Raw genomic sequence first — 25,175 nt, 5'->3', positions numbered from 1 at the left:
GACGATCGTCCCATGCAAGTATCAAGGCTTCATCAGGGATGCCCCTTGGAGTTGTTCAATGAATGGTATCAAGTCGATTTGGTTCCATTCCACTGCACGAGAGCAAGGTTATTGTGGGGATGGATTGGTTGAGCCTCTATGGGGCAATGATTGATTGCGAGCACTAGTTGGTATGTATTCGGAACCCAAGTAGGGGAACGTTGGTGATTCAGGGAAATGGTGTTCATTGTGGACCAGCTCTCTGTTCGATAGCAAGGTACATGTGTTATCTTTAGCAGGGTTGTTCTAGATTTCTGGTTTATGTGATAGATACCTGGGAGGTGGCTAAGGTGATCGTGGGCGGTGTACCGATTGTTCGACGGTACCCAAATGTTTTTCCACAGGATTTTCCTGGAGTACTTCTGGAGAGGGAGGTGGGGTTTTGGGTTGACTTGGCTCCAGGTGTGGCTCTAATAGCCAAAGAACCTTATCAGTTAGTACCTCCAGAGATGTAGGAATTGTCTACACAGCTCCAGGAGCTGTTAGACAAAGGATTTATTCAGACGAGTAATTCACCATGGGGAGCACTGATCTTGTTTGTAAAAAAAAAGGATGGGTCACATTGGATTGGTATTGACTACCGGGGGTTGAATAAGCTAACGGTGAAGAACCGTCACCTACTCCCGATGATAAATGATTTATTTGAGCAGCTTCAGGGTTCATCTTGGTTTTCCAAGATTAATTTGTGTTCAATATGTCATCATATGAGGGTCGAAGAGGAGGATACACAAGAGATGGCCTTCCGAACTCGTTATGGTCATTATGAGTTCGTGGTGATGCCCTTCGGGCTCATAATGCTCCAGCTGCATTCATAGATAACATGAATCGCATATGAAGGCCTATGTTGGACCGACCTGTGACTGTGTTTATTGATGACATAATGGTCTATTCCAAGACGTAGGAACAACATGAGGAGCATCTAAGAGAGGTGTTGGAGACTTTGAGGAGGAGAAGTTGTATGCTAAGTTCTCAAAGTGTGAGTCTTAGTTGCACGAGGTGTATTTTTTGGGACACCTTGTCAATTATAAGGGTATCCTGGTCGATTTGGCTAAGGTTGAGGCAATGATGAGGTGGGAGGTTATGAGGTCTTCATCCGAGATTCAGATTTTCCTTGGATTGGCATGTTACTATCATAGATTCATTTAGGATTTCTCCAAGATAACAGTTCCTTTGACCCAATTGACGAAGAAGACCGCCACCTTCCATTAAGGGCTTGAGCAGTAGGCAACTTTTGAGACTCTAAGGTAGAGATTGTGCAACGCATGGCAACTGAACCTTCCTGAGGGTGTTGGGGATTTTGTGGTATACTATGATGTGTCAATCATAGGTTTGGGTGCAGTGTTGATGCAGCAGGGTCATGTGATCTCTTACGCTTCGAGGGGGCTGAAGCCTCATGAGGCGAACTACCCTAAACATGAGTTAGAGTTGGGATCTGTGGTTTTCTCCTTCAATATTTGGCAACATCAACTTTATGGGGTTAATTGTACTACTTACACAGATGGAAAGAGTCTGATGTATCTGATGGATCAGCCAAATCTGAACATAAGGTAGTGTAGATGGTTGGATGTGGTGAAATATTATGATTATGAGACCCTTTTTCACCCGAGGAAGGCCATCATGGTGGCCTATTCTCTCAGTCGCAAGGCAATTATTTCCCCAATCAAGGATGTATGTTTGAGGATGACTGTGATTACCCTGCTCTTATAGCAGATTCAAAGGGCTCAAGTAGAGGATATGAATAACACCGGAAGACTGAGCATATAATGGGTCAGCTAACTTCTTTTGATTATGATAGTCAAGGATTATTGACCCTTCATTGGAGTGTCTAGGCTCCATACTACAGTAGGTCTTTATGGGAGAAGCACATAAGTTGAGGTTTTCTATTTATTTAGGGTCAACAAAGATGTATAAAGATCTTCGATCTGACTATTGTTGGAGATTCATTAATTGAGATGTGGTCTGGTATGTGGAGAGGTGCTTCACTTGTAGGATAGTCAAGGCCAAGCATTAGTGACCATGCGACAAAATGGAGCCATTGGGTGTTCCTATTTGGAAATGGTAAGAGATTACAATGGATTTTATCAAGAAGTTACCATGAACAATACGCAGATATATTCGATATGAGTTATCGTGGATCAACTGACCAAGAGTGTAACAACCCGAAATTGTTCGTCGCCAAAAACCCGTTCTACCCGAAAAAGTCGCCGTTATCAAATTCGTTCCGTTTTCACTTTGGGTTAATTATTTAAACTTATATATTTATTATAATTTAATGAGTGTCTAAATCACTCAGGAACTCATGTAATTAGCCCAAAATATTATTTTCATAATTTTTAGAAACATCCCCGCCGGGTGACGGAAACTTAATCGAGTGCGACCAAAAGCCGCGTTTAACGTCGGTATCGGGTAGAATTCCACCGCGTCCAAGTTTTAGGACCTATATAAACGTGTTTTAGCATCCATTTGAAGCTTTTTCCTTCTCTCTCTACTCTCTTTCTAACCTCTCTCCAAAAATCCAAGATTTAGGGTCCAAAACTCAATTTTAAGGTCTCAAATCCTTAAGGTAACTTCCTAACCTCATTGTATAGCTTATTGGACTTCCAAATTCGAGATTAAATCCTGAAATGGGACATGACATATGAGTTTATGTAACACCGTAAATTTCAAAACAAAATTTTCGATTTTCTTATAAAACATAATTCGATTAATATTCATCAAACAACCATATTAATTATCCAATATAGGTTAATACAAAATCCCAAGATCACAATGTAAAAACTCCGAGTGTGTGTGTACGGATCAAGCCGGCACCTTCCCGCGGTCGTCACTAGTACCTGAAACAATAACATCAAACACTGTAAGCACAAGGCTTAGTGAGTTCCCCAAAATACCACATATAACACATATTAGCCACTCGAGGCTATAACTCTGTGGGTCTGTGCACCCAAACTCTGTGAACCCTCAGGTTCTAGCTCTGATAAACATGCACTACATAAATCACATAGAAATAATGCAGTACAACACATAATATACACAGCATACAAATATTCTATCACATAACTCTGGTTACCTACTCAAGGTAATATAGTATAGTGAGAAGACTCACCTCGCGTATCTCGGTATCTCACGAATCCTGGAAATCCCTCGTGCTCAATCCTCCGATCTCTAATCCTCCGATAACATTATTTGTTTCTAATTAACACTTTATATCTCTAAGGTTGACTATCTATAAGAAGTCAACACAGGTCAACTCTGGTCAACGGTCAACGGTCAACTCTGACCGGACTCGGCGAGTCTAGACGTTTTCACCAACCCTCTGAAATCCTCTTACTACACATCGAGTATCCCCCCTTTACTCGACGAGTTTCACCTGAATGAATCACGGGGCCACCCCGAATCAACTCGCCGAGTCTCAAGGACAACTCGGCGAGTCCAAGTTTGACTCAGTCCACTCGTCATCCCTCTCCAACTCACCCTGACTCACTGAGTCTACCCAAGACTCGATTGGACCACTCGCTGAGCAGTCCCAAGGCAATCTTCAAGCTACTCGCCGAGTCGGATGAACAGACTCGGCGAGTCCATGCCATGCAACCACTCCAACTCACTTGTAAGGTCAGATCTGCTTCCAAAAACTATAGATCTGGCCTCCCTCGACTGATTCATCACGTAAAGCTCCTATCTTGGTGCTCATAACACACCCTATAGCTCAATAATGGAGTTTTTGACCTAAGGCATGAGGATTCCAATCCAAAGCCTCCATTGATTCCCAAAAAGCTTGGGTAAAGGGACACTCTGGACCTCTAAGGGTCCAGATCTATGGTTCCAACCTCATAAGGGACCAAAAGGACACTAAATCTTGCCATAAAAGGGTTCAACAAACCCTAAATCTAGATAAACAATAACAAACAAGAAGGTAACTCGGATTTATTACCGCAAAAGTGATGCTCTGGACTTCAAACCCACAGAAGTGGCTCCTTCTTGCTTCCTTTGGCTAGCTCTTCTCCTTCCTTGCAACAATGGCACCTCCAAGGTCAAAAATGGCCTCCTACTTAGCTCCAAATGCTCACACTCGATTAGGGTTTCACTCAAGGGGCTGGTGAGCACAAATGACGGCCATTAGGTCCTTTAAATAAGTCTCAAACCCGAGAAATTAGGGGTTCATTACATAGCGCTGACTCGCCGAGTCCATATCCTGGACTCGTCGAGTCCAGGCGCGATCCCGCGTCCAAATCCGCGTCCCTACTCGGCGAGTCTGAGCTCCAACTCGCCGAGTCCCCCTCACAAATCAACAAAATACAATAAACAAGATACCTAATAAAAATCCAGCTGTTACAACTAGCCCAGGAAGGTGCCTAGGCCGTAAACACCAAAAATGAAGGGTTTTGAGCCCTTAAACCCCTCCTTGACAATTTTGGGACTTAGATATGGCTAAATGACTTCAAGATATGGACTCTAAACATTTAAAACATGAATTTTGTGAGGTTTGAAGGAGTTTACGGACAAGGCATGTGCTTGGGCCGTAAACTCATATAACTAGGGTTTTCTTGACCTTAAACCCTTCCAAATCACAAACAAAGCTTAGATATGAATTATAGAATATTGGTTTTAGCATTTGGACACTTGAAACATCATTTTTGAAGGGTTTGTGTGAGTTTACGGCCAAGGCATAAGCTTGGGGTGTAAACTCCTTATAAATGGGTATAAATTCAATTCTAAGGTGTTAGAAAGCCATCCAACACCACCAAAAGACTTGGAATAAATCAAAGGACCAACCAAAAATAGTTTTAGGGCTTTAAAAACATCAAAACCCCACATTTGAGAGTTTACGGCCATAGAACATGTCTCATGGCCGTAAACTCATAAAAGGGTGTCAAATGGTGCCCCAAACTCATTTCTAGGCTTGTGGGAATTTTTAGAATCACATGTGATTAATTTTAACACCTTAAAAACACTAAATCAAGGAGATATGAGAGTTTACGGCCAAAGATCCCATGCCTAGGCCATAAAATCCATTAAGTGTTGAAAATGGTGTTTTTAATTCAATCCAAGCCTTAAGTAAAATTATTCCAAGCATTTCCAAGTGTCCATATCCATTTATGACCCAAATTTGCACCATAAACCACCCCACCATGAGTTTACGGCCGTAAACTCATGGGGAATGGGTGTGTTGGACCAAAAAATATTGTATAAGTTTATTCATGGGGAGTAAACTCAAGTCCCAAGTCCCTCGCATCATTACATGTCCCTAAACGCCACCCGGGTCCCTCCAAACACTCGTATCGGAGTGTTTTCGCGACTAGAAACAATTGTCCCTATCCAACAATCAATCTAAGTCCTAATTAGATACAAATGTGTATCTTTACATCATAATTAGGAACCTCGTGTGTTTACAAGTCCCGGATCAACTCTTAGCATCGAAACCGTCACATATCTCGTCCGGTGAGTTCATACCCCTACGCCCTTTTCAGTGTTTTTCAATGTTTCCAGGGGGGGAATACAAGCAAACTATAACCGTTTTCGAATCATAACATTTATATGTTTCAAATTATATCTGACAATCTTATAAACTCTTTTACTCCTTATGTATTATGCTGAGCATAAAGAATGATTTATCAATTACAACTAAATGTATTTTAGTTAAGGAAATAAACCAACTAATCAAATTATTATGGGAATAATTTGGGGTTCTTTACTGTTTCGTTTTATCATGTACTGATATCTATATAAAGTTATTAGATAAACTATGTCTGATTCAGTTTATCTCCGTATCATTTGAATGTATTATCAGATAATTTCATTGTATGTATCTATATTCACTGTACTATGTTTCATAATCTTCTGTATGTCGATATCGTATGAGAACCCTATGAATAGTTTAGTACTAGTTTGTGAGATAGTCACTACCCTTTATGGATGATCAGTAAATCCTCCCCGGAAGTGTAACCAGAGTCTCCTGGAGGGAGAGCGCGGAATTTGTGAATAGATCTATTCGGGACTGACAATCCCACACCTTAACTGCTAGCTACAGTTAGGCGGGCACGCCTGGGGTGACAAATTTCTGGATATCGTTTCGACGTCTGACAAACATCAAGGAAGTCTCATTGTCGTATTAGCATGGTTACCCGATTCACAATGTGTATTAATATAAGTTTATTCACAGTTTGTGCTTTAGAATCTATATCTCTTTCGGGATAGTGATCCCATGGTATTATCAAACTATTTTGTATCTAGTCCGGGATAGTGATCCCATGGTTTTATATCTATACTTGTACGGGATGTTTTGCCCCATGGTCTTTAACTATATATTATACGGGATAGTGATCCCATGGTTTTGTATCTATAACTTGTATGAGATGTTTTTCCCATGGTCTTTATCTATAACTGTTACGGGATAGAAATCCCATGAATTCAATCTATATTAAGTACGGGATGATAATCCCATGGTCTAAATCTATATCTTGTCCGGGATAGTGATCCCATGGTTTTCAATCTATATTTCCATATATATCAAATTATCTCGTGTCTAGTCCGGGATGGTAGTCCCATGATCTTAAATCTGTAGTTTCATATGTGTCAAACTATTTTATATCTCTTTCGAGATAGTGATCCCAAGATTTTCATCATATAGTTTTGTGTATTAAACTATACTTTGTGATATACAACTGATCTTACAATTAGGAAAATATGGGATTTTCCTGGGGTAAAACACAACATGTAATCGAATTGGTAACAAATGATAACTAAACTAACTTCACATAAGAAAATATGGGATTTTCTTGGATAACAAACCTTTTCGGAAACTAAAGGAAACTGATACATTTTCATAAAACAAAACCGCTTATGAACTCACCAGCTTTATGCTGATTTTCAAACCGCTTGTATTCTCAGGTCCAAGTTAGACAGGTACCCGGTGATCTCTTTTTGATGAAGACGGAGTGCGTGGAAGACTCGTCTCAACTTTTGTTAATATGATGCATATGTATATCTTGTATAAGTTTGCTTTTGAAACACTACAACAAAATGAAGCTAATGCAACCCCACTAAAAGGTTGCATTAGGCCTTGTAAAAGTTGCATAATACCTAAAGCAACCTTTTACCAAAGGTTGCATTAGGTAAAGTTGCATTAGATCTAAAGCAACTTTTTTCTTCGAAAATGCAACCTTTTTTGAGATAGTTGCAAATCTTTTTTAAATGCAACTTTTTTTATTGCAACGTGTGTTATGCAAAAGCAACCTTTTTAATACTCATATGTAACTTTTTTACACTTGGATGCAACTTTTTTTAACTATTGTAGTTACGAAAATGCAACTTTTTTATAATCAAATGCAACCTTAATTATGTTTTCTAGTAAAGAATTGCAACCTTTCTATATGGCATATGCAACCTTTGTTATGTCTTTAAATGAAAAAAATGCAACCTTGTTTATAGTCAAATGCAACTTTGTTTTTGTGAGTTTTCTAATTTCAATGCAATATTTTTTTTCCTAATCATATAGATGCCACATATGTTTACTACATTGTTACAAATATAAATTACTACTAAAATTTCACCTTAAAAATAATAACATAAATATATTATATAATTTTATGGTCTCCTTTGACATATCTAAATTCAAAATAATAACCATAAATCAAAGTCAACACAAAGTTGTCAACTATAATCACAAAAAAATAATTAAAAACATTCTAGATGTGTCTTAAACATAGACGATAAATCATATTAGCAACTATCGGCCTTCTCGAGGTTGTTGTTCCGCTAACTTTCGCATCATGGCTTCAAGGTTTTCTTGCTGTTTTTTAATATCTATTTGCATAGCTTTTAATTCGGCCTGCTTTTTTTCATGGTCCTCTTGAATCTCTTTCCGCATTTCAATCAACTCATTTCTTTCAACTTCATTTGCTTTGAATGATTCCATAAGTCCCGTCGGAATCATGTATGATGCATCACCACCACCCACTTTTTTTATCAATCTATTAGTAACGCCTCTACCATAAAGTCGACGGTATCCATCATTCTCTTTTTTCATCACAATCATATAAGGATCTATGGCATCACTTTCATCTTCTAGATGTTCATACTTCTTCATTTGTTCCTACAAGATTATTAAAAATGAATATGATAATTTTACTAAAGCATCTACCATTAAAAAGTTGTTAATATTGTAAAAAAAATTGCATTTAAATGCAGAAAAGAACAACTTTTTTATTGTTTAAATGACAACTATTTGATGTCCAAAAATCTGCTATCAAAAGACTGTTTTTATGTAAAAAAAAACTGCATTTTAACATCTAAAAAAACTGCATCTTAAAACATTTTTTTTTCGTGTAAAAGACAGCTATTTGATGTCCAAAAATCTGCTATCAAAATAGTGCTTTTATGTAAAAAAAAAAACTGCATTTTAGCATCTAAAAAAATTGCATTTTAACATCTAAAAAACTGCATTGAAAACAATTTTTTTTATTTTGTAAAAGACAAGTATTTGATGTCCAAAAATCTGCTATCAAAATACTGTTTTTATGTGTAAACAAAAAACTGCATTTTAACATCTAAAAAAACCGCATTTCAACATATAGAAAATTATATTTTAACATATAAAAAATTGCAATTTAATGTCTAAAAACTGCAATTTAACGTCTAAAAAGATAGTTTACTATTAAAAGGGAAAATTATTGTAAAATTGAAATATAAACTTACAATTTTATTTGCCGTGTCATCATATGTATCGACATATACATGCCCATCTGTCCTTTTACGTGTACGTTCAAACATTTGACTTAGAGTTGGGAATTCCTTGTTTGGATCTTCATTTTTCTATACACATGATAACATAAATATCAACAAGAAAGTATCAAAATGTGGGAAAATATAAACACAAATCACAAGCAAAAAGAAGACATTAATTACCATTTCGTCACGAATTCTAGCAAAACTTTTTGGACCAGCCGTGTGCATATTTTTTAGAGACTTGCGTATTTCTTTTGCCCGCGAACAACGTTTCTACACACACATTAATATATAAAACTCCATTGACCAAATACACCTAAAGACAAATCAAATATTAACAAACACTGGTAATAAAGAAAATGTTTTTGAAATTACCGCCACATCTTTTTTATTCCATAACACTAATAGTTTTGAGAACTCTTCTTGAGGAATGCATTCAGGTCGATTCTTCCATCTTGTTTTATTGTCCTTAAATTGATAGAAGTGTTTTTTCTTGAACCTACATTTGTATACCTTATACAAATTTCCAATTGTCCTAAGAACCCAAGTTTTAGCATCATCGGGCACATCATATTTTCCCTTAAAAAAATTAGTAATTAGTAAAAAGGAAGGAAAATAAAAAAGGATAGAAGAATAAAGCTACCTAAAAACTTACCAATACATACTCCCATATCTTATCTTTATGTGGAACTTTGTGCCATGAAGTACATGTCAATGGTGCATAACTATGGGTACGAGCTATTGTACCCAAAAACCGAGAGAATTTTCCTACTACATCCTTCCCCTCTATTATCGGTCCAACGGGTTGTCCATATTCATTACATATAATAACCTCACGTTGATTAACATTTCGTGTGTGAACGGAATGTAACATTGTTGGTCCTCTTTTCTTGGGTGTAGAAATTACTACATTCCAACATAGAATTATATATATATATATATATATATATATATATATATATATATATATATATATATATATATAAACCAAAAGCATGATCAAGTAGTGAAGTTGAACCTGTTTCCTTTTCTAATTGGGGTTCTTCTAATTGTTCTTCAAAAAGTACATCATCCTCATTTCCCAAATCGTCATCGCTATCATCAACTTCAATCTCATTTTCAATATTTGCATAGTTCAAATGGTCCATGTCTTCATGGTCATCATTTTGATCAACATCATCTTCTAATTAAGGAGTAAATATAACAGCAATAATAAATAGCAATTACAAAAAAATATAACAAAAAATGAAATATTCATTAAACTAAACGAAAGTACCTTCACATTGCGCAAGACGTCCTTCATTAACATTATCTTTCAAACCAAATTGCTCCATATCAGCTGCAATAACATCAAAAATCGTAGAAACGTAAATTAATATAACATGTAGTTTTATGAGGTGACTTTGTTATTTCTCATTAATTAAATAAACATTTAGATTGACAAGATACTACCTTGAGATATCTCATCATCCTCATCCTCATCAACAAGAGCCAATTGTCTCGTTGCTCCACTTATGATACAATTATGCTTTTCCGCATTTTGTTTGAATACCTCTCTTTCCCTTTGCGGTCCTTTATTCCTCAAGATTAAGTCACCCATACTAGTCTTTGATCTAGATTGTTTTTCTTTAGTTGCATTCGAAACCAATGGATACTTATTCGAGACATTTGGAGCAATCACCCGACGTTGCCTTGTTAAATTAGCAAGTCTATTCATGGACATTGGTGCAATATATTGTGGACGATGTTGCTGTAACAAATTTACTTTTCATTATTAAATATCAACATCAAAATAAAACAATTACAGATTTGCTAATATGATTACCTTTTTGGATACTTGAACACTTCTAGCAACTTCGTGGTAATCTCCATCAATATCATCACCCAAATCAGGAATATAGTCTGAATCTCTAGCACCGATATACGTTGGTTTCACTTGTTTTTTCTTTGGTTTTTGACTTTCTACCAAACTTGTCAAAGAATTTGCAATGCTTTTAACTCCCAAATCTTTTAGTCTTGCTTGGTTTTCTTTTATCCTCAAAAGTCTATTCTTCTCATAATCATTCATTTCTTTTTGTGCACTTTGATCTTGCTTGTTTTGTTTTCCCATTATCGGCCTGCTCAAAAGTGACATTATCAATTTAAGTTCAAAATACATAATAATAGCATTGTAGTATCACTTACATGTAATTTTTTTCCTACAATCATAAAATTAAATAAAAAAAGAAACAAGAAGCTGACAAATAAGGCACAATGCAACTCCAGTACTTACGATTAAACTGAATCGAAAGGAACCTGCAAAACAACCACACATGCACCTCTAATTTAAAATCTAAAAAAAGGTAAAAATAAAAGACATGAAAATTATTCCACAAAGATAAACATCACATTATAAAATAAAATCTATCAAATGTAGAAAAAAAAACTTTGTTTTTCAGTTACCTTCAAACCTAAACTTTCACAAAGTAGTGACTTATTATCACTTGCTTATTATTCAATGCATAAAATGACATGAAATAATTTAGGTAAACACAAAAAGTTTAAAGAATTAAACTATCTTATTACAAAAATGTAAAAGAAAAGTAAATATTAATATTATTGTCAGTATCTCAATGAGCCTCGTCTTCTTCTGCTTCCATCCAATCCCATAATGTATCGTCATAATCAGAATCGCCTCCACTGTCACTATTAGCTTCATCAGCCCCATCTAAATTTGTATTTGCATCAACTACAAGAGGAGGCATATCATGTCTTGACAATTGAATCTCATGTTCACCAACTTGTGCAAAAGAATTTAACCCATCCTCATTAGGCTCGGACCAATACGAGTCACCAATAGTTTCACTGCTTTCATCTTTGAGGTCATAGATATCTCTAGGAACCCTATTGAGAACATAATGCAAAAAGTCTTCTATAGGGTCTGCTACGTAGAACACCTGGTTTACTTGGGAAGGCATGACAAAAGGATCGTCTGAAGAGCAAAACTTATTAAAATTAACACATGTTAATCCATAATCATCTTTCTCTACTTGGTACCACTCACAACGAAACAAAACAACTTTGAACTGCGACCAATAGTCGAGTTCAAGTATATCCAAAATTCTACCATAGTAGTCAACATTCCCCATAGCTGGATTTTTGTCTCTAGAACTTGCAAAGCTAGGAGTTATAGCCGTAATAGAAACACCACTATTTTGAGTCTGGCATTTAGCATCTCGTGATTTGGTATGAAACCTATATCCATTGACATAATACCCGTGATATCTCTTTGAAGTAGGACTAGGACCCTTAGCAAGCCAAAAAATATGATCTGGAACATTATTACTTTTAACTTTCTCCTTTAACCAGTTGGCGAATTCATTACTATGGTTTTGGGCGCGTGCCCATCGACTTTTCTGTGGTTGGGTGTCAATATAAACTTTATGCTCACTGCATCATCACGTAGAAAAAAGAAAATTAAATGTGAATTAAGTTTTATCATACATTTAATTTGAAGAAATGAGATGCTATAAATTGATTACTTACTTGATATATTCATCAACTTGTGCACAATCAGAATTGAATAAGGCATAACGATGTGCTTGTTCCCTTAAAATAAGATCTAAAGTTATAAGCTTCCCTTTTCTTCGCTTTTTACCTCCAATAGGATGACCCTTATTGACAAATATTGGTCCACCAGACTCATGTTCTTCATCCATATCATCGACATCTTTTGAACCCCTATTAAGTCTTGTTTTTACTCCATCATGCATATAGCGTGAGCAAAAAGTCAAACATTCTTCAATCAAATATCCTTCTGCTATGGATCCCTCTGGACGACTCTTATTTCGCACATATGACTTCAACTTACATAGGTATCTTTCCATAAAATACATCCATCTATATTGAACAGGTCCTCCAAGTCTAACTTCGTTTACTAAGTGGATAGGTAAGTGCACCATTATGTCAAAAAACGTTGGCACAAATATTTTCTCAAATTCACACAATATTTGAGTTATTTCTAATTGTAATCTGTCAAGTTCCTCGGGCCTAATTACCTTGCTACACAAACTACGAAAAAAACCACCCAACCTAATCAATGGGATTGCAACATGCTTTGGTAATGATTTTCTCACTGCAACTTGAAGCAAGTAATGCAAAAAGATATGAGCATCATGACTCTTGTAACCCGAAAATTTCTTTTCTGAAGAATTAACACATCGGGCAATATTAGATGCACATCCATAAGGCAACTTTGCTTCCTTCAAAACACGACAAAAAATTGCTTTCTCCTTTGATGACATTGAAAAACATGCGTTGTGGAATATAACATTCTCACCATCTTCAGAAAGTTCTGGTTGAAGTCGTTCTTTAATGCCTAACTCCAAAAGGTCAAATCGAGCTTTTACATGATCCTTTGACTTTCCACTAATATCCAACACTGTCCCTACCACATTATCAGTTAGATTTTTTTCGATATGCATTGGGTCAAGATTATGTCGGCATTCAATAAATTTCCAATAGGGCAATTCAAAAAATATTGACCTCTTTTTCCATGGGCAATTACTATCATTTTTTTTCTTTTGTGTCTTCCCAAATATATTTTGAAAGCTAGACAACTCTCTCAAAGCTGCATCTCCTGATAGGGGTTTTGGATAAGGTCTTTTTTCAGTTTTACCATTGAAAGCACTTTTATTACGTCGCCATGGATGTAGAGCATCTAGAAACCTGCGATGATCCATATAGCATGTCTTCTTACTATGCTTCAGTTGGAGTGAACTGGTTTCATGATTACAACATGGACATGCGAATTTTCCTTTAGTTTTCCACCCTGACAACATGGAATAAGCTGGAAAATCACTAATTGTCCATGTTAAGGTTGCATACATTCTAAAGGTTTCATCTTTATATTTATCATATGTCTCTAACCCATCAACCCATAATTCTTTCAGCTCCTCAATTAAAGGTTGCAAATAAACATCAATGTTATTACCTGGTGAGTCAGGTCCAGGAATTAACAAAGACAACATAAAGTATTCGGGTTTCAGTGACATCCATGGAGGTAAATTATAGTTAACTAATACCACAGGCCAAGTGCTATGAGCAATGCTCATTGTTCGAAATGGATTAAATCCATCACTTGATAACCCTAACCTTACATTTCTAGTTTCTTTTGCAAATTGAGGATACAAAGAATCAAATTTCTTCCAGCTTTCCCCATCAGCAGGATGTCGTAAGTTTCCATCATTAGGACGTCCTTTGTCATGCCACGTCATATATTTAGCTGTTTCAGAGCACATGAAAAGTCTTTGGAGCCTTGGTTTTAAAGGAAAATGCCACACAACCTTAGCAGGAATATTTGAAGATTTTTTGAAATGCTCATTGACATGCTTGCTCGCTTGTTTCTCATCCATTTGTTTCCACTTAGAGGTATGACAGACGTGGCAGGTATCGTCTTCTTCATGATCCTTCCAGTATAGCATGCAATCATTCGGACATGCAGGAATCTTTTTGTAATCAAGCCCCAAATCCTTCATGATATTTTTAGCTTGTGTAAAACTAGCAGGAAGTTTTGCCTCAGGAATCACCTCTTGAAAAAGTTGTAATAGATCATTAAATGCTACATTACTTAGCCCATGAAGCGTCTTGTAGAGAAAAAGTCGGATGATGAAAGATAGCTTTGTGAAATTTTTACAACCTGGGAACAACTCTTGCTTTCCTTCTTCCACCAATTTATAGAACATTTTGGCCTCTTCATTTAAGCCTTCTTGAACCATACTTATTTCTTCTGCCACATCTCTAAACCTATCATGCAATAATTCATCAAAATTGTCATGCATACCAGCTCCATCATCGTCTATGGCGATATTAGACATAGATTGTGAGGATTTTTCTCCATGAAAAACCCATACATAGTAGTTTTCTACAAACCCATACCCTTTTAAATGGTCAAATACTTTATCCCTTCGATACCAATAGCGGTTCTTACATCGTTTGCAAGGACAACAAATTTGACCATCCTTTGCTACCTTAGCAAACGAGGCATTAAGAAATTCAATGACACCAGATTCAAACTCAGGTAACCGTCTAGGTAAATACATCCAATCTCTAACATTTCCCATGTCTCTCATACCCTGAAGTGAATAGAAACATTAAACTATAGTAAAGAGTAAAGATCTACTAGTTAGAAGCCAAATTGTTTATTGGTTAAGAAACATCAAAAGAACCTAGACGGTTTCACCAAATTTTGTATTGTAATCAAATACTTTTATTTTTATCCTAAAATAGTTTGCTGCAAGAACACTAATCGCCACTGCAAAACTATCAATCGCCGCCGCATTGCGCGGGTCTCCTACTAGTATATATATATATATATATATATATATATATATATATATATATATATATATATATATATATATGGAGTGTACAACTCCTAATGTAATGACATTGCTATGCATCCGGTTTAGCCATGGATTTTATCCGAGGGTATTTTGGTAGACTCGGTGAAATAAAAGGTTTGCATGTAGAGGGGCAGTTTTGGTATTTTTATTATGAAGTTTGTTACAACTAGATATTTACACTCTAATGAGTGACGATTATACAAGGGTATATGTGTGATTGTCAGTTTCAAATAGCATCATGCTTTCATTAGTAAGATAGGAAGCAAGCTTTTCCTGTGTTCGGAAGGAATATATATAGTATAACAGATCCTGCTCAATTAGTAAGATGGTGATCACTTTTATCAACGTTTCCTGATCGCACTACTGTTCCTGTTATACACTGCATCTATAACTTGACATCGGTAATACTACTACAGAACAAATAAGCATATTATGTGGAATTTGATATGACTATTTATTTGATCCAAAGAAAACATTGTAATTCAGAAGCATGCATCAACTTTGTCTTAATCTTCAATTTTGGAATGGACTTCTCCCATTTACCACAATCAAAGATTACAATTCTCTTAAGAGGGAGAGACCGTGTTGATCTAACAGGCCCAGACACATTTGAAATAATGCAATTATATAACTGCCATTTGGCTGTGCGTTTTGCCCAGAGGAAAGGGGAACTAATGGAACACTACAAATCTACAATAGATGATGTGAACCTGATCCCACATTGGAGGCTGAAGAAAGAAAACAGAAGCTGGGTTGTTGCATAAAAGGTGAGGGCAGGAGAATGGTTCACAGTTGAACTTGAATTCACGATGGATTTTTTTTGGGTATAAGTCCCATATATGTTGTAATGTTCTACTCCCTGTTTTAGTATTATGGTGTTTGGTATTGATTTATGGAGGGGCTGTTTAGTACTTATAACTTGAAAGCAGGGATTATTTTTGCGAATTTGTGTAGGGGTTGTTTGGTATTTTTCTATTATAAATCAAGGTAAATAAATATCATATGTTCTGTATCTACCTTTCTTTCAAATATGATCATGTTTAACATGTATACGCATGGTAAATCATCAAACAAAGAACTTTGAATCAATTAGCTATGCTCTGAAGCAAAAGTCTACTGAATTATATCAAGTAAAAGAGTAATTTGAGAAAAAAAAGGTACAGGGTCATACCTGGTTTGGGTAGACAGACTTAAGCAAGAAGCTTTGATGAAATTGACAATTAGATGAGGGTATTCCGCCTCCTGGCACCTGTGGAAGATTATCCGAGAGTAGAGAAAATATTTAGCAACTCAAATCGGAGAGACGAAATAGCTTGGAATCGATTAGGTTAAATGAAATTTCAATTAGCTATTATCGCTTGCCTTGAATAGAAAAGGTACGAAGATAACTAAGTCTTGGAGCCTTCAATGGTGTGAATCGAAACTTTGGAAACGAGATGAACAGTACCAATGAATGGCACTGTGAGCCTGCTACCTTCAATGGGAGTGATTGCCTGATTCTCGACTTAGGGTTGAGAGGAGTATGACGTCGATTGAAATATCAGATGTAATTGGGTATAGCGTGCTTTTAGTTGAAAAGTCAAATATTGGAAATTATATTGTATGATTTAGTTACAGGGAAATAAAAAAAAATTAGCGGGAATTGAAATAAAAGGATATTTATTGAGAGGGAAAATGAAATTAGATAAGATATGTAAATCAATTTTTTTAAAAATAAATGTACGATAAATATATTTAAAGAAAATTTGAACTTTATTTGATAATAATAATTAATATGTTGGATATTATATTTAAATTATATATAAAAGTGTTTTAATTAAATTTTGTTTATTTTATTTTCTAATTTAGATTTCAAAATTATAAAACATGGAACTTTACCCTAAAAATTGCATTCATGTTTTAACAATACAACTTTTGTAATAAAAGTTGCAATTTTTAACAAAATATGTAACCTTTTAGAAAAAAGTTACAGTGTTAAATATAATTTGCAACTTTTTTAAAAAAAGTTACAATTTTTAATATAACTTGCAACTTTTATAAAAAAAGGTTGCAATAAATCTTTTAATGCAACCTTTTTGTTGGACAGGATCTTATTTATAATCAAATGCAACTATTGTTAAAAGGTTGCATCTAAAAGGTTACATTAGACTCATTTTGTAGTAGTGAAACAAATGTAAACTTTCATATATATATATATATATATATATATATATATATATATATATATATATATATATATATATATATATATATATATATATATATATATATATATATATATATGTAATGTAATAATTTGTTTACTGTGATTACTATGTACATTGGATTTGATACACAACGTGGTAGTCCACCCTGCAAATGTTTCCGCCTTCGATTTTCGGGGTGTGACAAAGAGCGCACATTTTATTCCAATCCAGGAAAGTATCTCGGTTGAGAAGCTGACCGACATCTACATTTGGGAGGTAGTGGGATGGCATGGGGTATCGTTTTGGTGGTTTCTGATAGGTATGTTCGGTTTACTTCCAGGTTCTTGAATAGATTCCATGAGGATTTGGGCACTCGTCTGCATTTTGGCACGATTATCCACCCACATACCGATGGTCAGAGTGAGCGAACTACCCAAGCATTAAAGGACATGCTTCGGGGATGTGTACTGGATTTTGGTAGGAGTTAGCATTGATCGAACTCCTTTTGAGATGTTCTACAGAGGAAGTCTAGGACCCCGATATGTTGGGGTGAGATCTATCAGCAGGTTATTGGGAGTCCAGAGACGAGACTCAAAATGATGGAACTGATTCAATAGGTTCACAATAGACTTCACAAAACACAGAATCGACAGAAGAGTTATGCCGATAGAAATCAATCAAATTTAGAATTCCAAGTTGGGGACGTGGTACTCCTAAAGTTGTCACCTTGGAATGGTGTCGTCCGATTCAGGAAGCGGGGTAAGTTGGCCCCAGGTTCATTGGTCCTTTCAGGGTTTTAGCCCATATGGGCAAGGTTGCATATTGTTTGGATCTACCTGAGGAAATTAATTAGATTCACAATACATTTCATGCTTCCCAGTTGCGTAAATGCTTGGTTGACAATTTCATGGTAGTTCTAATGGAGGATATTTAGATGGATGATCACATGAATTATTTAGAGAGACTGGTGGCGATCCTTGACAGGAGGACGAAGAATCTACGAAACAAGGTGTGGATCTCGTAAAGGTAGAGTGGTAATACCGAAAGGGTTTAGCGTTAGAGCATGAGGATAAGATGAGGGAGCATTCTCCAGAGTTATTTGCAGCAACAGACTTCAAGGACGAATTCTAATTCAAGTAGGGGAAAATTGTAACACTCGATTCAAGGTATTTTGCATTTTGACACTCGAAATAAAAATTGTTTGAAAAATTGGTCCTTTATAGTATTAAATGAAAATTTGGTGGCTGTATGAATACGCAGAGCGTAGGTGGTCACGGCTCAAACCCTAATTTTTAGGGTTTTGACCATATTTAAACAACCTTATGCCCCAAGTTTCTCTCATTACCAACCTCCATTGCCCCTTTAAGCCTCATTTTGAAACCCTATCGCATTTTAGAGATATTTGATCCTTATGTGTGTGTATGTGTGTGTGTGTTTTTTAGTGGGTGTTTGGTAAATCCTGAAAAAGAAGAAGCTTAGTGACAGAGCATTGATCAAGTTGGAGCTTGTACATCCAAATTTTACTCACTTTCCTCAACTTCATAGTGGTATAAAGTCTTGAACTTGATTATTCTATGGTTAGATCTAGATCTAGTGGAGTTTTGGACATATTTTGATCCCATAAATGAGTTCTAGTGAGAAAATGTCACTCCAGAAGTTTTGAGATACTCCTATTGATGTTTTTGAGGTCCCTAATCCATAAAGTTTGCATCTTGATGGTTTTTGTTCAACCATGCATGGGTTAATGCTCATTTGGTGAAAGTAGAATGCTAAATCTAGGGTTTGAGTCTCTTTGAGAGATGCAAACGCATCAAAGTTGGTAAATTTATCGTCTAAGACATTCCTTAAGGTCTCGATCTGCCAAATGGATGTTTGGACTTAAAGCATTTAGTTATTAATGAGTTTTTGGCAAGCATGGGCGTATGTCGGGCGTACTCCAGCATATGCAGTAAAGGCCTCGTAAGTCCTTGGTCGCGGAGCTATACGTTGGGTGTACCGAGGTAGTACGCTAAGCGTACTCATTAGGAGGCCATTTTGGGCTTTTGGTTTTGGTCCACTTTTGGACTCTAGGTTTTGGGCTCTTGTTCGACCAAAAGTTTCAATGAGTTGGTCCATTATTAAGGTTTAGGCCTTTATGTTTGGGCTGTTTTTGGGCTTCAAGAGCTTTTGGGTTTGGGCCATGGTTAATTGGGCCAATTAAGGGGAAGGCTAAAATGGTTTTTTACCCTCAAAGTTGAGGTTAGTAAATTAAAGTCCTGATTATGGTTTATGACCTATTTATTAATTAAGGTTGTAATTGATTGGTTAGTGCAGGGGTTCTCCGGTTCGGTAGCCCAAGCATCTATTTGTTTTACAGCGCATCAAGGTGAGTTTACTCACTATACTATATGACACTAGGGATTGAATGTACTTGTAGTATTTGTGACTCTTGATGCATGCCTATATACATGTGTGCCTATTTTCTATATGTATGTAGGGTGAAATAGACCCGAGGGTGAAATAGACATGTACCGTTGAAAAATACCGATTGATTTGAAATAGACTTGGGGTTGAAATAGACCTGGGAGTGAAATAGACTTGGTATAACCTTGTGCTGATATATGAGTTGAAAAAGACTCATGATGAAATAGACCCAATACAGCCTTGAGATGACGTATATGTATGGTATGCAGTATTTTGGGGAACTCACTAAGCTTTGTGTTTACCGTTTTCAGTTTATGTTTTTGGTAATTCCAGTTTGAAGGGAGAATAGCTCGAGATGACTGCAGTGCACACACCATGATTTTCTGCTCTACTTGAATCTGATTTATTTTTGGATGATTGTTGATATACTCTAATTTCCTTTATCGTTTCCTTAAACAATGTTTTTGTTGATGGTTTTATTATTACAAAAGACAAAAATTTTGGGTATAATTTTTGGGATGTTAAACTAAGACATGGGCCTCCATCGTAGACATATACTTTTCCTACGATGATGGTTCGCAATCTAGGAGAAACCATCTCCTCATACACATCAATCTGACTTGATTGTCGGATTCTGCTCCTAGGGCATAGGGATGAGATGGTTCTAACGATTTTATATTCTAATGACAGTTAGGAATCAAGTTAGGAACTCTCTAATGGAACCTACTCAAGATCTGACACTAAGACCCATTGACCTGATTCTATGTCACATCAGTGTGATTCTATGTCATATTAGTGGGTCTTATGACTATTTTCACTTAACATAAAGATGCTAATATTACCAAAATAGGTCAGAAACCTTGGTTTTTGTCCACATTTTGGTAAACATAAAACTTTCATACAAATTTGACCAGTAAACTTAGTTGACTTGTTCATAATAGGTTAATAATAACGTTAATTACCAATCAAGTTACCCTATTTTGAATAGGTCAAACACGTACGAAAATAACATGGCTACCTAAATGTGGATAAAAACCAAAGTTCGTTACCCTCCTAAGTCATTAACTTACAAAAGACTTCAAAACAAATTTAAAATTGGTTCTTTTTTTAACGTATTGGTTAGCTCTCTCTCTCTCTCTCTCTCTCTCTATATATATATATATATATATATATATATATATATATATATATATATATATATATATATGGGACGGTTCACTTGAGATTCTAAAAGAAAAAGAGATCTTGACATTCAACCTTATCCACATATTTCTTATTTTTTGCTCTATCACTCCACTGTACCAACAATAGCAGGGTATGCCTAATCATAAATGATTATATGGTAGAGAGGTATAATCATATACGATTATACATGTTTATACATATATGTCAAAATATAAATGATTATACATATATTTCTTCACAGATTGAGTAATCAAATCTCATTATGGTGGTTGGTGGAAAAGCTGATGGTGGTATAGATTAAGTAATCATATTTCTTTTCCCTTTAACTTCCAGATTTTCGAAATTTTGTTTTGAAAATGTTGATTATGCATGTGGTTGGTAACGATTTTGGAAATATTTGTTATAACCGATAGATGTTCGATATCAAAACTTTTTGACCATTCAAAAATCGTCTTTGACTTTGAAACTGATGAAAAGTCCTTTGTTCATTTAATTGAGAACCAATTCCATGAAAACTATTTTGTGAAAACCTTTTGTTTTGATGATTTGAAGCAAAATTCCTTTCTGGATGGTTTTTAACAAAATTCTCATTTCTTGGTTTTTGAACATTCGGTTGTTGAATTGGCTTTTGAACATTTGAGTTACTTTTTGAGAGCATTTTGTTTTAGTGTGAGTTTGTTTTTAACAAAAGACTTATTTTGAGAAACAATCTATACATGTTCAGTCACATTCTTTTCAAACAATTTTTGAGAAATTTCTTTTTGTTTCTTGAAAGACATGAAAATTTTCTAATAAACCTAATTTCGAGCTTTTGACATAGAAATGCCTTCTTCTTTTTAAACCTTTTGAATTTGATCATTAAAATTTTTAGCTTTATTCTTTTCATTTTGTTCAAGTGGTTTAGTTGTTTGTTTGTTATCAATTGATTTTTCTTTCTTTACTTACCCAACTCTTTTTGGTTTTTGCCATTGAAAAGTAGACGAATTCTTGTTAAGATTGCTTTTAACCGTGCTTTAGTTTGAGAAAAAACCTTCTGTCGAAACTGCTTTGTTATCTTCAACCACAATTTTTTTGATCTCCGGTTTTACTTTGTCACCATTTCCTAAGGTAACAAAAACTTGATTGGGAAATACCACATCATCTATGCATTTGAAATTTGGATAAACTATAAAGTTCGATTCGAGATAATGAGGGCCTTTTCCTTCATCACTTTGTCGAATTTCTTTTTTTCCTCATAAACTTGATCAACAAAAACTCTTAGCAAAGTTGTTTCATTCGGAACATCATCATCATCATTATCACTATCACTTTGACTATCTTCAACAATCACATGATCATAGTCATGAACTTTCGATGTAGAGGGTTGGTCAGGGTCAATCTTAACCTAATAATCAATACAAATTTCTTTACCCTTGTCTATCGAAGTGACATTAATGATAGATAACTGAGAACAATCAACAACTTCATCAGCCTCAATTTCATTGATATTGTCATAATCATCTTCGATTTCAGCAAACTTGTTTTGAAAGTCAGACGTCGAATCCTCAGTCTTTTTCAAAATTTTCATTTGTTCGCTTTTGGTAAAGGTCTCATTCACTATATGAACAAAATCATTTGTATTTAAACATTGATCTATCCTCACAATACCATATGCGTATGAGTCATTTGGGACCTTGTCAAACTCAGAAATCTTTTTCTCACAGTCATATGGAGTCGAATCGATCTATTCCCTTTCAAATGTAAAGATGGGAAAGAGTTTCCTATGTTGATCTTTGCTTATGACCGAGAAATGATGTAAATCAGTCAAATTAGCATATAGTCTCTTGGTAGAATTACAACAAATGCTTCTTTCTTTTAGCAAAATACAATTATCTGGTCTCATAGTGTCCCTCTCATAAGTAACATTCTTAATCTACAACTCTAAATGATCTATTCTACTTCACTTCGACTCCAATCTTTTATGTGATTCTGGAAGTAAAGATTTTGATTTTTCAGCGTCACTACTAACAAAAATAAGCATGTCATTAACATCAGATAAAGTATCATTGAATTAAGATAGAATAGCATTATATGAATTGAAAGGAACTTCAAAGGATTCGAGAAGTGAACGTACTTTTGAAGTCATTGGAGACTTGTCAGCACTAGTAAAAACGAAACATTTTCCTATCACCTTCTCCTACTCATCACTTTCATCTTCATATTTTGCATACATGGCTCCATGTGTGGGGTTTCGCATTTACTCATCATTTGATCCAGATGACCAACTTGAAGAAATGGAATTGCGATGAGCTAAAATTTAGAATCTCGCCTAACAACCTATCTCCATCTTATCGCTAGCCTGTTTCCAAGAGGGGGAAGAGAAGGTCTTGCATGTTGGAGAGCATATGAGATTTATCCATTGCAACATTGCATCGGGGAGGAAAGAAAGGTTGGTAGAAGATATTGAGAAAAGGCGTAGCATTTGGGCGGGCGGAATGGATGAGCGAAAGGTGTCATGCCATGGAGTGGAAGAGGGGGGATTGGGAAAGTCAAGGCCAAAGAACAAAAGACAAATAAGGGATGCAGAAGACTAAAAACCAAAGGCAGTGCTAAGCTGCGAAGGGAATGTAAAACAACAATAGTTCTACATTAAGGTCCTCTCGATCGGCTTGTCATCAAAGTACTTTAGCCAAATCAGAAGAACTGTAGGATCGAAGGCTCGGGTTGGTCAAGCGAACTGATTGATTTGATAAGTTCCATCATCTTTGCCACTGCCTTTTGGAACCAGAGACATTCCCTTTGTTCTAGTTCTCACCTCTTCAAGGCTCTCGATATAGTAGGCTTCGTCCTTGACCCCCTCCTTCTTCTTATCTCTCTTCCTCAACATACAATCGATTGCCATATGGTTCGCACCATTACAGTCATGACAAGCGAACCCAGAGTCACCCTTTATTTTCTTTTCTGACTTCTCAACCTCATACTAGTTTTCTTTCTTCTCCACTTTCATTTCTCTCTCACATCCTTTCCAAATGAGATTCCCTTGGACTCACTTCCTTTAAACTTCGGATTGAATGGATTATTGTAAAACGTCTTGACTTTATTATTCGAATAATAAGCGACCACTTCTTCATCCAAGTTCATGATAAAACCTTCATTATCAGAATCATCAACACCAACAAATTCGATTTTAGTTTGTTTTCCTGATACTTTAGAAACAAGTACCAGAGGACCACCCAAACTTAAAATTCCTTCCTCTGTAATCTCATTAATCTCACTTTCATGGGCTTTTAGAACATTATAAAGAACACTAAGTGAATAGTTTTCGAAGCTTTGTTGAGTTTTGAACATTAAACTAACATTACTCTAGTCCTTTCAAAGCCCCATAAGGAAAGTTAAATTGTACTCCAGAACTTAACGATTAACGCCATATCGACTGTACTTGAATATTAATTCATTCAAACGATCATAGTACATTTCAATGGTCTTTATATCCTTCTGTTTGAATTCACCCAACTCAAGCAGACATTGCTTAACATAACTTTTTCTGGTCTTCTCGCTTCCTTGATACTTTTATTTCAAAGTATCCTATATTTCTATAGCTACTGTGCATCCATGAATATAGTTGTAAACTACTGGTGGAAGAGCACCACGTAGTTCATGCATACATCGTTTGTAATTTGCTTTCTGTTTTTCAGCTTAAGCAGCAATATCAGCAGATGAACCAACACTTCCAACATCTGCAAGCATTAATGGATGAAATTTTCCACTCTTAATACATCACCATAGATCTTCATCTATCCTGTTTAGATAATCTTCCATCCTATCAGGCAATTTTTCATAGTATTCAAGGATTAGCATCAGAATTTTCATCGACGATCCAAAAAGATGAGAAAATCCAGCCATCGTGTTCATATTAAAGTTTGTCATTGTTGTACATAATAGAATAATGAAAACCTTCAAAAATTGGAATCTGATGGACAAATCTTTATGAAAAAAGATCAGAAACTACTTGATTTAACAAACCGAACACATACTCAAATCAATTCTAATGATTAGATCAGGTTTTTACGTCAAACATACAGAAAACTTTTGAACCATAAATGGTGGTTCAAAATGTTTTGATAACGAGAGAAAAACCAAAAATCACTAGACAGAATCCTGCTCTTATACCAAATGTTGTTTGAATTAATAAAGAAAAAGTGAAAGAAAACAGAGTACAAATCTAATCAAGAACACATAATATAAATAAGATATATTTGGATCTATTATCACTTCA

General features: G+C 35.6%; 2 protein-coding genes across 2 annotated transcripts; both read right to left on the bottom strand.

Moving 5' to 3' along the window:
- Positions 1 to 7,590: 7,590 nt before the first annotated feature.
- Positions 7,591 to 9,665, bottom strand: LOC145038630 (uncharacterized). The gene is made up of 5 exons (XM_078986929.1): positions 9,419 to 9,665; positions 9,139 to 9,342; positions 8,944 to 9,036; positions 8,734 to 8,850; positions 7,591 to 8,131 (listed from the first exon to the last, which is right to left on the bottom strand). Exons 1-5 carry the CDS (start codon positions 9,635 to 9,637, stop codon positions 7,766 to 7,768), a joined length of 999 nt encoding a protein of 332 aa, XP_078843055.1. The 5' UTR covers positions 9,638 to 9,665; the 3' UTR covers positions 7,591 to 7,765.
- Positions 9,666 to 11,372: 1,707 nt separating this feature from the next.
- LOC145039781 (uncharacterized) lies at positions 11,373 to 14,864 on the bottom strand. Its single transcript, XM_078987791.1, has 2 exons — positions 12,289 to 14,864; positions 11,373 to 12,192 (listed from the first exon to the last, which is right to left on the bottom strand). The coding sequence occupies exons 1-2, from the start codon at positions 14,862 to 14,864 to the stop codon at positions 11,373 to 11,375; spliced, it is 3,396 nt and encodes a 1,131-aa protein (XP_078843917.1).
- Positions 14,865 to 25,175: the final 10,311 nt, after the last annotated feature.

This window comes from Lactuca saligna, chromosome 4, assembly GCF_052625555.1.
Source record: "Lactuca saligna cultivar CGN05327 chromosome 4, ASM5262555v1, whole genome shotgun sequence".
Classification (NCBI taxonomy): domain Eukaryota; kingdom Viridiplantae; phylum Streptophyta; class Magnoliopsida; order Asterales; family Asteraceae; genus Lactuca; species Lactuca saligna.
The sequence above is the reverse complement of the archived record's forward strand: the minus strand, read 5'-3'. Positions and strand labels throughout refer to the sequence as shown.